Source organism: Macaca mulatta, chromosome 8 (assembly GCF_049350105.2).
Source record: "Macaca mulatta isolate MMU2019108-1 chromosome 8, T2T-MMU8v2.0, whole genome shotgun sequence".
In the NCBI taxonomy this organism is placed as follows: Eukaryota; Metazoa; Chordata; class Mammalia; order Primates; family Cercopithecidae; genus Macaca; species Macaca mulatta.
This window is the reverse complement of record NC_133413.1, coordinates 63,162,337-63,177,245: the sequence shown is the minus strand read 5'-3', so window position 1 is coordinate 63,177,245 and position 14,909 is coordinate 63,162,337. Positions and strand designations below refer to the sequence as shown.

Below are 14,909 nucleotides of genomic sequence, written 5' to 3'. Positions count from 1 at the left end.
GGACGACTGGTCTTAATTTCATTTTTTAAGTTGTTAACACTAAAACTCTTTAGAAGAGTTCCCTAATTTGAAGAAAAATTCAGCCGGCTGCTTTCTTGGGCGCACTGGTCAACCCTGGCGATTTCACTTGGGGAAGAACTGAAACCAGCCACTCCATGCAGGATGGCCAGGGAAGCTGGGCGTGTGTCCCCGGTGCCCAGCCCTAGACCTCCTCCGCCCTCTTCTCCCCCACGCGGAAGAGAACGCGGTGCTGCGCCCAGGAGGGCAGGTCTGGCCTCCAGAGCTGGGGCAGGGGCGGCTGGCGTGACGGAGTGGCCATGGTTCCTGAGCGAGCAGGGAGGGGCTCGGCAGGTGAGCGCACCCGGCACCTTTGCGTCCAAGGCGCGGCGATCTCCGCTCATCCAGGCCGCATCTCGGCGCTGCTTTTTTCCGTCCCGACCTAGGCACCGCGGGTTCTACTGACCCCAGCCAACTAGGGGAATCCGTGACGGGCGCCGAGGCTTGCGGAGTGGGGGTGGCGGGAGACAGAGCCCAGGGAGAACCGCCGGGGCGACGCGGCGGGTACCTTTCTGGGTCCTCCCAGGGATGCCGACCAGAGAGCGAGCTTAGGGTCCGGGTCCAAGGCAGGCGTTGCGTAGGGAGCCCTGAGAACCCCTGAGTCCGAGATTGGTGTCCGTCAGGGCAGGCTGCACGGACTTCCGAGGGTCCCGCGCGCTGGGACACGCCCTCATCCTGGGGGACGACCGGGTGGCCCCAGGCACCGCCTCCCGTTCCCGCCCCGCGCCCCGCAGCGCTTAGGCTTCGGCACTCTGGGGGCCGAGTCCCAGTGCAGCTCCAGCCGACCCCCGGGACGCAGACAAGGGCAGGCGCGCGGTGAGGACTGCGGCCGGCCGCGTAGCCGCGCTCTGGTCCAGGGGGCCATCTCTTGGGCTGCGCACCCTCCGGAACTGCGTCAGGATCCTCCACGAGCCTCCCACTCTCTTCTGCCCGCTTGCGAACATGTGGCCCTTCAAGCCTGGTGCCCCGCTGCCCGCACTCCTCCTGCTGGCGCTGGCTTTGTCCCCGCCCGGAGCCCACGGGAGGCCGCGGGGGCGCAGGGGAGCGCACGTCACGAATGAGGAGCCCAAGCCGTTACTTTTCCTCCCCGCGGCCGGGGCCGGCCGGACTCCCAGCGGCTCCCGGAGCGCAGGTAGGATGTCCCCGTCCCGCCCCATCCTTTGCCCTGCACCTGGGGCTCCGTGGATTCCCCTAGGAGCTGGGTGAGGCACTCGCTTTGGGAAGCTTGAGATTAGTACAGCAGAGAACAGAGCATCTCTGCAGATTCCCAGCTCTCAGAAAGAGGTCGTAAGCGTATTAGATTTACCACGGTTGAGAGTTAAGTAAAGAAATCCGGCTGGCAATGGGACCAGCCTTCTATGTCCCCTCCCAGGTGTGGGAGGCCTTTTTGGAAATAAACTGGTAAAGCAGCCCAAAGACATGGGTTTCAGTCCCACCGGCCTAGGCGTGGTGGACAGGTTAGGTCCCTGTCAGCGCCTCATTTCTGGGTTTTCCGGGGTTTTGAGAATTAACTAAGATTGCTGTTCGTAGACACCTGACGGTGCCAGGAATGCCCAGTTCCCTTCCCCTTCACGCTGGCCGCAGCGAGTGGCTGAGGATGCGCCAGTTTCAGCAGGCGGCAGCTTATGTTACTGGAACCTTTCCTAGATCATTTTAGAAGGGCCCAAGACGCAGCCGGCTGCTCCCAAATCAACTTTGGACAAGTCGGGTTCCTGCTACTTAGGTGCCCAAGGGGAGTGGAAGGAATGAGAGAGGAAAAAGTTACGCTCTAGAGGGTCATGAGACACCCACGGGCAGAGAAGAGCTCTTGTGAATGCAGGGAAAACGGAAAAGGCCTTGGAAAAGGAGGTCCGAGGGGGCGGCTGGGCATTTGGGCAGCGCTGAAGGGAGGAGGGCAGGACACGCAGGGAAGGAAGATGGGGACAGAAGCGAGAAGCTCCTGACACGTTTCTGTTCACACCCAGCAACAGTAAAGCAAGGTGAAGCTGCCGGCGAGACTGGGACAGAAGGGCCCCTCTGCAGGGACATTTGGTGGCCTCCATCAGGCTTGAGAAGAGGAGAGGGCCTAGGGTGGCCTGGGGATGCCCCGCAGCCAGTGGCTGGCCATGGGAGCACAGCTCCTGATCCCTTCTCCTCAGGCTTCATGGCTAAGAAAGCAAACAACGGCTTCTTAGTATCATTTTTTTCCACAGTAGTTATGATATAAATATATACTTATTCACTCCACAAACTTTCTTCGAGTTCCTGTCTGTCACCATGCAGAGGGCGGAGGCCACCCAGAGGAGCAGACAGCAGTGTCTGTGCTCTCCTGCACACTTGGGTGTGGAGGGAGGGGCTGGTGCACACCTGCACTGAGTGAGCAGGGTGTCCTGCCCCGGGGAGGGGATGGAGAAGGTGGGAAGCTGAGGTGGGCTGCCCAGCTGGTGTGTGGACAACCCCGGCAGAGCCTCTCAGTCCAGCCGGCCACTGGGGAGCCCTCAGGAGGGGGAAGGCACAGGGTCAGTGTCCGCAGCACGGCCATGCAACAATGGTGCACACGGATCATGCACTTCGACTTAAAATTATTGTTAGCCTGAAATATTTATCTCAGAGAATAAAATGTGACTTTGGAATGTGAAAGATCTGGGAGAAAGGCTCTCAAAGTACAGAAAGGTCGAGGGCACACATTCATTCAGACCTGTTTCATTCAACAGATCTTTTCTCTTTGATTCAGACAGTGAAGACTTACCGAAGTGAGTTACAAGGGATAAAACAATATTTTATTTATTTATTTATTTATTTATTTATTTATTTATTTATTTTGAGATGGAGTTTCGCTCTTGTCACCCAGGCTGGAGTGCAGTGGTGTGATCTGGGCTCACTGCAACCTCTGCCTCCCAGGTTCAAACCATTCTCCTGCCTCAGCCTCCCAAGTATTACAGGTGCACCACCACGCCCGGCTAATTTTTATTTTTCTTTTTTTGTAGTTTTAGTAGAGAAGGGATTTCACGATGTTGCGCTAGGCTGGTCTCAAACTCCTGACCTCAGGTGATCTGCCCACCTCGGTCTCCCAAAGTGCTGGAATTACAGGCGTGAGCCACTGTGCCTGGCCAAAAATATTTTATTAAAAGTTAAAAGTGGGCCGGGCGCGGTGGCTCAAGCCTGTAATCCCAGCACTTTGGGAGGCCGAGACGGGCGGATCACAAGGTCAGGAGATCGAGACCATCCTGGCTAACCCGGTGAAACCCCGTCTCTACTAAAAAATACAAAAAACTAGCCGGGCGAGGTGGCGGGCGCCTGTAGTCCCAGCTACTGGGGAGGCTGAGGCAGGAGAATGGCGTGAACCCGGGAGGCGGAGCTTGCAGTGAGCTGAGATCCGGTCACTGCACTCCAGCCTGGGCGACAGAGTGAGACTCCGTCTCAAAAAAAAAAAAAAAAAAAAAAAAAAAAAAAAAAAAGTTAAAAGTGGCAACCATCTGAAGTTTTAAACAACAATATAGTCAGACGGAAAGTGCCCTGTGGGCACCCTCAAAGACATTGCTTTCTGTGACTGTAGTTGTGTAAGTTTTTGATTGCTACACTACATTCACAAGGGGAGAAAAGGGTGGCTCATAACATCTGTATCTGAGTCTGTGAATGGAGTACTTGCACATGGATCAGGGACAAACAAGGACATGAGAATATAGAGGGCAAGGGCCTATCTGGATGTTCTCAAGGGGCGCACTCAGCAGGTGGCAGGGGTTATCGTTCATTCAGGAGGAAAATGTCTCGCAGGTCCGGGAGGTCAAGGACTCTCATCCCTGTCAGATGTGCCTGGAATGATGGCTCCATATTTCTGTAGTGACATAATAAGCACCATCGCCCAGACCTAATGTACCTGTTCTAGGTTCAGAAATCTTTGCTGCTCCTGCAGTTGCGCTGTCTGCCTTTTTCTGTAGGCCTGGCAACTTCCCTAAATGCAGATGTGAGCTGGAGGTGGGGGGATCATTTCCAGGGAGAGGGAGTAGTAACTAGGAAACCTTGAGGCAGGAGGGGCCAGACAGCATGCTATGAGGATTGTGGAGAGTGGGGGACTGGAGGAGATGTGTTAGGTTCCCAGGAACACTCCTGATTCACCGTCCTTGGTCCTCCTTCCTTCTCACAGCCCACTTGTTCATGCATGTATCCGTCCCGTCATTTAGCCATTTAACACACAGCTGTGGTCGCTGTGATGAGCAACATTGTTGACAATTGTGCTTGAGGAGCACAATTCAGTTCGTAATTCCTGCCTCCGATGTCTCTCGAATCTGGGTCTTCCTTTTTAGTGTCCTTCCCACCACTCTAGTTCAGACCCTCTTGAGAGCTTTATGGTGACCTTCTACATCATCTCCAATTCTATTAGTGCCCCTGACAGTGTGTCCTGTTGGGATAAGAATTCCCAGTAACCTTCACTCCTGCTCTCTCATTCCTGTTTCCCTCCTCCCTTTGTCTTTGGTCCCTGCGCCACCAGCAGAATGGCACAAACAAGGGACCAAACCTCAAACTCTGCCAAAGGAAAGAAACATCAGAACACTCATCCACTGAAAGAAAAACAGAGTCAGAAGGCTGAGAACAGGGCCGTGGTGGGAGTAGAGAGGAGGTTCAGAGTTTTTGACAGAAAGGAAATTGGCTTGAGGTGTGAGAGGTAGCAGTGTAAGGGGACTGTTAGCAAGTATTGATGTATGTGACGTTTCCTTTGCTACCGCTGCCTTTTCAAGGTATTTCATGTTTACCTTATTTCTACAGGCTTTCTGGGGTCAGATTTGTGTTGTTGTGGTTGCTGTTGCTGTTTTAATATAAAACCTCGCTGATGTGGAGCTTAAGGAGAGCATGTGAAGGAGTTTTGATGAGGTTATGCTGGACAATGACAAATGAATGTGCTTAATAAGTAGCATGGGGCTGGTCTCTTTCCAGTCATAAATCTGCTGTGAGTTCTCTTGATTTTCCAAGAAGGTCCTGGCTTCCTTGGAAAGAAAGGCAGATATATACATTATATATATATATATAGTAGAGACAGGGTTTTGCCATGTTGGCCAGGCTTGTCTTGAACTCCTGACCTCAAGTGATCCACCTGCCTCGGCCTCCCAAAGTGCTGGGATTACAGGAGTGAGCCACTGCATCAGGCCCCATTATGAACATTTTATACTTCTTCTTCTTCTTTTTTTTTTTTTTGAGACAGTCTCACTCTGGTTGCCCAGGCTGGAGTGAAATGGTTCGATCTCAGCTCACTACAGCCTCAACCTCCCAACTTAGCCTCACAAGTAGCTGGGACTACAGGCACATGCCACCACACCCAGTAATTTTTTGTGTGTTTTTAGTAGAGATGGGTTTTGCTACATTGCACAGGCTGGTCTCAAACTCCTGACCTCAAATGATCTGCAGTCCTTGGCCTTCCAGAGTGCTAGAATTACAGGCGTGAGCTACCACCACGGCCAACATTTTATACTTCTGTTAATATTTTACAATCTGAATATATGAGTCTTCAACTTTGCTTAACTTCTACAGAATCTGTAATTACTACTCATCTTATGTATGTGTCTACTCACACTTGGTAGGCTCTGTTTTCTCTGTAAACATAAGGCAAATTATATAAGCCAACTGTTAAAAAAAGTCTTATCTTTATTATGCAATGATTACATGTGAGAAAACCGGAAAACAAAAACGCCAAAAAATTGAAACCCCAAAAGGTGATTATTTCTGGCTGATAGATTTGTAAAAAGTTTATCGACAGTATCAGATTGGCTATTGATCATTTCCATGAGACAGAAAGCACTGGTTCCAGGCTTGCTGTGGAATTGGGAAGGAGTGGATCTCTGAGTTCCAGGTGCCTTGTCTGCGCCACAGGGAAGACCCCATCATGAGGCTTCTCGTGAAGATGTAACAACAGGGGAGATATGTGGAGCACCTGACCAGGCTCCTGGCCTAGGAGCTGCAGGCAGGCAGCTTCTTACTCTCTCCAAGCACCACCCGGGCGTCAGCCATGGTGAACCTGAAAAGACGGATATCATCATGACTGCTTCAGAGCTTGGTTATATTTGTTTATAGGAGATTTTCTATCGCCAGCAGATATGCCTGATGCTAAGAAAGGAAAAACAACAAGTTACACATTGAGTTTGGAATACTGTTTGTGTAACTTTTTCTTATAACTATCTTTTGTGATTTCTAACAGATTTGAAAATAAAGTCTCTAATAGATTTAAAAACAAAGTAGGGCAGGGGTCATACTCTGAACTTTAAGTCAAAAGAATAAAAATTAATTACTACTTTAAATAATTTCTCATTACTACTGTATTAATTGATGAAATGTTAAAATAGCCACACCTTAAAGAATTCTTTATAGATATAGCAAAAATAAAAGATACTTCACAAGAAAGAAAGGAAATGTAACACATAGGTTAGGTTATGTGGACAATGAGCAATAAACCTGCTTATCTCGTTTGTTGATGAATTAAATTTTGGTTCAGTTGTATTACTGTATCATTCCTGTTGAGAGTTTTATCCATCCAGTCTTCTAAACCCACATATATTCCATTCTTAAGAAAAATATTTCTTATAAATGCTTTTTCTGTTTTACTGTCTAATCCAATATTTTACATTACTTTGGTAAAATCTTTAACATATGGTAATCAGGTAGTAATTACACATTTCAAAAACATTCATAATAAGGTATTTTGAAATATACTGCAAAACTCTTGCTGCATAAAGAATTTCATTGCCTCATCTAGGAAACAACACGCTATATTTAGAAAAAGTTAGTTTAAAATTGTTATGGAAGATTAGGAGGAGAGATAAAAGCTTTCTTGTAGCCAATTTTTGCATCATTTCCAGCGTATATAAAGTATATATGACTAGATCACCATTCCATGCAGGATCGACCACCATGCTTGTTTTAAAATATACCTGGGAATTGTTTTAATCAGAGATAGTGAGACACAGACGCCTGGAAATGACTATCATAAAGGAAGAAGTTTGTCTTCATGTGTCCCTAAAGACAGGAGCACAGCGAACCACACAAGGCCACAGGGGAAGCACCAGGGCGGGTCATGAGGAAGGAGGAATGGGGAAAAAGTGGGCAAGAGGTTGTACTGTGATTTCCCCAGGAAAGCCAAGGCATGGCAGGGTAAGCGGGCTTAGGGTTGGCTGGTGTGAATGATTTCAGTGGGCTCTGGCACTAAAGGCTGCTGCTAGTCATCGGGTACCTGGCCCTGGAGTGATTAGGGTGGAGGAATGTTGGCCCAGAGTTAGAGAGCCCAGTAGACGAAGTGGTGAAGGTGTGGGTTTTGCATTGGCTGCTTTGTAAATGAAAGGTGAGCTTGCACTGTTTCTTTACCTTGTCCCCTTTAAATTTATATATGAATTATCTGCTGACTATCTCAGCTACAGAATCTCGATCTTGACCCTTTCCTACCTAAACCTGTGTCCTGTCTCTGTGAGTTTACTCTCTCTAGGAAAGCTACCCTAGGAGGGGCATTCTCTCCAGGGTCAGCAAGTCCCCAAGATGTCAAAGCATTGGAAATACAGAAAATAAAAATTCATGGTTAATACAGCTCACAGGGCAAAATCCGATATCCTCTGCCAGCTTCATCTGTGTTCCAGCCCTCCATCGCCTCTTCCTGCCCATGATCCCACCTGTACTCCAGTTGACTCCAGTGGGCATTTGTCGGCCTTCATCTTACTTGGCCTGTTCAATGCTTTGCTGCAGTTGACCCGTCTCTTCCTCTTTAAATGATTCCTGATTCCACAGTTATTCTTGCTTTGTTCTCTTCTTCTCTGACCGTTCCTTCTTTCTCTCTCCAAACATCTCTTCTTCAGCCTTTAAGTGTTTATGTACCCCAAGGTTCCATGCTTATCAATGGATTTTTCACAAAATCCATGGAAGATTCCAAAAGGTATCTTCTTCCTTTTTCTTTACCTTGTCCTTTAAATTAGTATATTCATTATCTGCTGAATATCTCAGCTACAGAATCTCAAACTTGACCCTTTTCTACCTAAACCTGTGTTCTGCCTTCAAACCTGCTCTCTGTCCTTTATTTCTGGTCAAAGTAAAGGCAAGTTTTTATTGTTAGATTGTGTTTCTAGGGTGGTAAATTTATTGCTGGATTAACAGCCCTCTGGAGTTTCCCAGTCGCTTAGTTTGTTGATAAGTCTTCTCACTGCCTAATCCAAGAATATTATTAGGGCTAGATCCTGTGTTTTCTGCAAGTACTAATCTACTGTCATTTGGTTGTCGTGCCTAATAACTGATTACACATAAAAATCTTGTCACTTTGTGAAATGTGGTACATCTATTTGTTTTTGAAATGTTTTAGCATTTTTTTTTTTTTTTTTTTTTTTTGTGACAGAGCTTCACTCTTGTTGCCCAGGCTGGAGTGCAATGGTGCGATCTCGGCTCACCACAACCTCCACCTCCCGGGTTCAAGTGATTCCCCTGCCTCAGCGTCCCGAGTAGCTGGGATTACAGGCATGTGCCACCATGCCCAGCTAATTTTTGTATTTTTAGTGGAGATGGGGTTTCTCCATGTTGGTCAGGCTGGTTTTGAACTCCTGACCTCAGGTGATCTGCCCACCTCGGCCTCCCAAAGTGCTGAGATTGCAGGCATGAGCCACCGCACCCGGCCCTGTTTTAGCATTTTTATAAGAATCTTGTTTATCTTTTAAAGTGTCTATGGAAATGATCATTTTAAATCTGGAAGAGGGATTAACTAGATTAAACTAGAAACTGAATAAATCATTTTCATGAGATCAGTCTTCAGATGAAATTGCTAAAATTTAAATTAAACATGAATTGTTCTGTGGTTTACAACAAGAAAATAATCTACTTTATAACATGACTTTGTATTTTTTCAAGTTTTCTGGGCTCATTTAATATTCTGTCCTTTTGTGAATATGCAATCTAATGGTAGAATTTTATCATAATATTGCATAATATAAGAGGACTTCAAAAGGACTTTAGAGATTATTTAGCTTGTCTACCTGAATTTACAAAAAAACCCCAAGGCATCTTTGGAGGTCTGGCTGGACACAGAACTTTACTTTTGCTGAGAAAGCAAAGCATGACTGTCCAGTCCTAAGAGAGGACATAGGACACGGTTGAGTATAGAGTCTGATTCGATATGACTATGTGTTTGAAGTCAGATCATTTAAAATAAATTTTAGGCAGTTCTTATAATCAGTGAAATGTTACAGATGCTGCATCTTCCAATTTTTTTTTTTTTTTTTAGAAATGGAGTGTCACTCTGTGGGCAGTGGCACGATCAGAGCTCACTGCAGCTTCTGACTCCTGGGCTCAAGGGATCCTTCTGCCTCAGCCTCCCAAGTAGCTTGGACCACAGTCATGCACCACCATGCTCAGCTCATTTTAAAAGTTTTTGTAGAGATAGAGTCTCACTATGTTGTACAGGCTGGTCTCGAACTTCTGGCTTCAAGTGAATTTTCCACCTTGGCCTCCCAAAGTGTTGGGATGACATTGTGCCCAGCCCCCAAAACATATCCTATTAAGCACCGTAGTCCAATTTTAGAAATAATGTAAGCACCAGATGTATAAAAATCAAGGTGCTCACTTACACCATACACATTTTTCCTTGCTCTGTCAGCTTCGAGGGACTAGAAGCAGCCACACTGTAGTCAGCAGGAGCGCACCAAATGCCCTGATCTTGGTTTCTAATGCCATTCTCCAGCAAAAGAACCAGGGTTCATTGGGGAAATCCCTAAAACCAAGACTAGGACGGAAAATAATAAGAAATGAGCCTAGAGTATCTGGTAATGCCAGAAAGTTTTTAAAAGTGATAAAAAATACAAAGCAATAAAAATAACAACAGAAACTTACCAATGACAGAGTCAAAGGAACACAGGAGCCAACTAAAACATTTCGTAATGGCCAGAGTCAGAGCCATCTGAGATACAAAATAAAGCAAGTAGTATTAGATTATAACACAAAAGATAAATTATTCATCAGTCATTGCTTGTGTAAATAAATGATTGAGTAAATAAATAACTGGAGGAGAAGAGACAAACCTCTCATGCAGAAGAATTCTAAATAATGCATGTAGATCCTATGTCCTCAAAGAAGGGACGCATAACTCCCCTGTCCTCAAGTGTGGGCTGAGCATAGTGACCTCCTTCTGAGAAGTACAGTGTGGGGCAGGGGGAGGGGAGCGGGGAAGGAGTAGCTTTGCAGTAAGAATCCTGACACACAGGGACTCAGCCAGGAGGTCAAGGTCAACATCAGCAAAAGTAAATTACACTAAAAGTGGGCACTCTTCACAGGATGTGATGAAAATGGCATTTTCCCTTGGTGGTCTTCCTCCCTAAAACCCATAATCTCAGTTTAATTACAAGGAAAACATCAGGCAAATCTCAAATGAGGGACATTCTATAACATACCTGACCAAGACTCCTCCAAATGCTCAAAGTTATCAAAACAGGGAAATTTTGAGAGACTCACAGCCAAGAGACGCTTAAGGAGACATAATGACTAAGTGTAATGTGGAATCCTGGGACAAAAAAAGGACATCAAGGAAAAGTGAAGGAAATCTGAAAGGAGTGTGCACTTTAGTAAGTAAGAATGTATCAGTATTGGCTCACTAATTGCAAGAAATGTGCCATACTAATGTAATGTTAATAATAGGAGACACCAGGGCAGGGCATATGGGAATGCTTTGTATTACATAATTTTTCTGTGCATCTAAAACTGCTCAATAATAAAAGCTTATTTTAAAAATTTTATCTCACTCTTGAAGGTGGTTGACATCTTCCAAAACATTGGGTTTTAGTTTTAGGATGTAAATACTGCCTTTTAAAGCTATCTGTCACAGAAAGAATAATTATAAATAAATAATAATTTATTTTTTTTCAAAAGCCACTTAGAAAATAAGGAAAAAAAATAAAAAATCTAGGCCGGGCGCGGTGGCTCAAGCCTGTAATCCCAGCACTTTGGGAGGCCGAGACGGGCGGATCACGAGGTCAGGAGATCGAGACCATCCTCACGGCAAAACCCCGTCTCTACTAAAAAATACAAAAAACTAGCCAGGCGAGGTGGCGGTGCCTGTCGTCCCAGCTACTCGGGAGGCTGAGGCAGGAGAATGGCGTGAACCCGGGAGGCGGAGCTTGCAGTGAACTGAGATCTGGCCACTGCACTCCAGCCTGGGTGACAGAGCAAGACTCCTTCTCAAAAAAAAAAAAAAAAAAAAAAAGAAAAAAAATCTAAATTAACACTACTACAAAAACTTTAAGTAATATAAATAACCTGGAGTGAGTGATGTTTTAAAAATATTTCTGGTGGGGCAAAGTGGCTCACACCTGAAATCTCAACTTGTTGGGAGGCTAAGGCAGGAGGATCTCTTGAGGCCAGGAGTTCAGGACCAGCTTGGGCAACAAAGTAAGTCCCCTTCTCTACAAAAAGTTTTTTTTAAAAAATGAATTAACCAGGCATGGTGGCATGCCTGTAGTCCCAGCTACTTGGGAGGCTGAGGCAGGAGGATTGCTTAAGCCCCGCAGTTTGAAGCTGCAGTGAGCTATGATTGTACCACTGCACTCCAGCTGTGGTGACAGGGCAAGACTCTGTCTCTAAAAAAAATAAATAAAAATACGTATTTTCTATTTTCAGAAGTTTTTCAGTCAGGATATTCTTTGTAGGTGGGTCTTTACAACTTGCATTGGCTAAATGGACTAGCTGATTTCTTTCACAGGAGGTTGTAATAAAACCTCACATTACAGAATATATTTATTTATGTAAAAGTTATTCCCCACTGAAATTTTGTAAATAAGTCATGTTTTTTGATGTCTTGGTTAAATCATTTTAAAAAATTTTGAGCAAATTATTGTGAAAATAATTCACTTTTATAATGCAAATAATTCCAATTTATTTGTTTAGTGAATTCAGATTTCATACATTAGGAGTTTGTGTTCCCCTTCCCCAAAATATGTTGAGGATCTAGTTCCCCAGTGCCTCAGAGTATGGCCTTATTGGGAAATAGGGTCATTGCAGATGTAATTAGTTATGATGAGGTCATACTGGAGTAGAATTGACCCCTTTTCAGTATAACTGATGTCTTAGTAAGATGACGGCCATGGGAAGATAGAGAGACACAGGAGAACTCCATGTGACAATGAAGGCAGAGATTGGAGTGGACCATCGACAAGCCAAAGAATGCCAAGGATCACTGGCAGCCACCAGAGCTGGAACAGGCAAGGAAGGATCCTTCCCTCAAAACTTCAGAGAAAGCATGGCCCTGCTCACATCTTGATTTCAGACTTCTTGCCTCCAGAACTGTGAGACAGTAAGCCTCTGTTGATATAAGATGTAGAACTTTGTTATGGTGGCCCTAGGAAACAAATACACAGTATATGGTCTTTTCTGAAGGCAGAATTCATCTGTACTTATTCCATATGTAAAGTTTGAGAAAGTGCTTGCAACTACTCAACTCTGTCTCTGCAGCTCAAAAGTGCCACACAAAATTATACCAATGGGAGTCTATCCAACATACTGTGTTCCAGTAAAATAAAAGTCTGACTCTGTAAATCTGGGCTTGATTTGCATTTCTAACATGCTCCCAGAAGATGCTGACACTGCTAGTCTGTAGAACGTAGCAAAAACTTAGAAGATAATAAGCAACCAATTTGAGTTTACTTTTATATCCTCTGCGTAATTTGCAGCCTAAATGGCATGTAGGTCTCATTAAACCACCTGGCTAATGTGTGTGTCAAAAAGAGAGTTACACACATACATCCCTCTATTTAAATATCTTAAACTGTAACAGAAGAAGCATGATATAAAAACATGTATTTACAAATATTTATACATTTCAAGTATATACTGGTACAGATGTTATGTAACTACATAAAGAAAGAAGAAGGCACACATTTTATGGCAGTTTATTTTTAAATGCTTTTAATTTAGTATTTTTATGTATTTATTTATTTATTTTTGAGATGGAGTCTCACTCTGTCACTCAGGCTGGAGTGCAGTGGTGCGACCTGGGCTCACTGCAACCTCCGCTTCCCTGGTTCAAGAGATTATCCTGCCTCGGCCTCTCAAGTAACTGGGATTGCATATGCCACCATGCTCGACTAATTTTTGTACTTTTAATAGAGAAGGGATTTCACCATGTTGGCCAGGCTGGTCTCAAACTCCTGATCTCAAGTGATCCACCTGCTTCAGCCTCCCAAAGTGCTGAGATTACAGACGTGAGCCACCATGCCTGGCCAATTTAGTATTAAAAAAATATATATTTCTTAAACATATTTAAAAGTCAGCTTTAATATATTTAAAAGGTTATACTAGAGTCGGCCCTTTTTCAGTACAACTGGTATTGTTAATAAGATGACAGCCATGGGAAGATACAGAGACACAGGAGAACTTCATGTGACGATGAAGGCAGAGGTTGAAGTAGCTTTTTCTACTATTATATATTTAATATAGTATAGCTTTTTCTGCTATATATTTTAAAAATTTGAATTTGTCATATTGAAATTAAAATAGAATTTTTCTCCAAAAACAGTTCTCATCTATAATTCTGTCAGTACTGCTGTAATAAAGGTAATCGTTCTTATTTTTGAAATGGGAACTAGTTATACAATGATTAGATTGATTAGTAATGAGATTAGTAGTGTCTTGTCTTTAAAATAAATAACTGAAAGAACTGTACAGCAAACATTTTGATTTAAGTACCTAATGTAATGCTAGATTGAAACATAAAGTAATGTTCCATAGTACCTCACAAAGGACTGAGGATCAATTAACAAGGCTTGTCAACAGTAAGTCATATCAGAACAAATTATCTTTATGGAAGATAGTCAAATTATATGCAGGTAGAAGCAAACAATAAACATTTTCAATTATTTTGTTTTCTGGTTGTACTGTATTGTTTAAATTACTTCACATGATCATGGCTCATTTTTAAACAAGAATATAAGAATAAGAGATAAGTATGCCAACATATATATGTACATATGTATGCAAATCTATTTCTTTAAAAGATTTTGTAAACTTACAATTGAGGAGAGCAGCAGATGGCAACTGTTTTAGTAAATAAAAACTAGAAACTTTTACAAATTGGATGAATGAGATAGTCATTTATTCAAATTTTTCCAAGATAATGATCATGCATTACCTAGAGACCTGTTTGATTTTAACCCTCCCAAATAATGTAATCTTTTATATAATCATAGTTATGTATCACAGAAATGAAGCATACATTTTATTTTGTTTTTTAATTGGCAAATAATGGGTACATAGTGATGTTTCTTTTTTTTTTTTTTTGAGACGGAGTCTCGCTCTGTCGCCCAGGCTGGAGTGCAGTGGCGTGATCTCAGCTCACTGCAAGCTCCGCCTCCCGGGTTCCCGCCATTCTCCTGCCTCATCCTCCCGAGTAGCTGGGACTACAGGCGCCCGCCATCTCGCCCGGCTAGTTTTTTGTATTTTTTAGTAGAGACGGGGTTTCACCGTGTTAGCCAGGATGGTCTCGATCTCCTGACCTCGTGATCCGCCCGCCTCGGCCTCCCAAAGTGCTGGGATTACAGGCGTGAGCCACCGCGCACGGCCAACATAGTGATGTTTCAATCTCTATAATGCACAGTGATCTGATCAGGGTCATTAGCATATCCATCTCAAACAATTGTCATTTCTTTGTGTTGGGAACATTCAATATCCTCCTTCTAGCTACATGAAATTGTATAGTGTATTATGGTTTACTGTAGTCATCCTGCAGTGCTATAGAACACTAGCACTTCTTCCTCCCATCTAGTTGTCATTTGAAGCTTACATTTTATTTTATTTTTTCTTCTTTTTTTTTTTTTTCTTTTGAGATGGAGTCTTACTCTTGTCGCCTAGGCTGGAGTGTGCAATCTCCGCTCCCT

General features: G+C 44.2%; 1 protein-coding gene across 3 annotated transcripts in view; it reads left to right on the top strand.

Moving 5' to 3' along the window:
• The first annotated feature begins 372 nt into the window (after positions 1–372).
• Positions 373–14,909, top strand: part of ALKAL1 (ALK and LTK ligand 1) — a 29,683-nt gene continuing 15,146 nt past the window's right edge. The window contains exon 1 of one of the 3 annotated variants that reach the window (XM_077942732.1): positions 373–1,189. In XM_077942732.1, the coding sequence (XP_077798858.1) occupies positions 1,000–1,189 (190 nt within the window). In that variant the 5' untranslated portion in view covers positions 373–999. The remainder of the gene's footprint in view (positions 1,190–14,909) is intronic. The other 2 variants (XM_015145342.3, NM_001194437.2) reach the window with 2 other exon arrangements.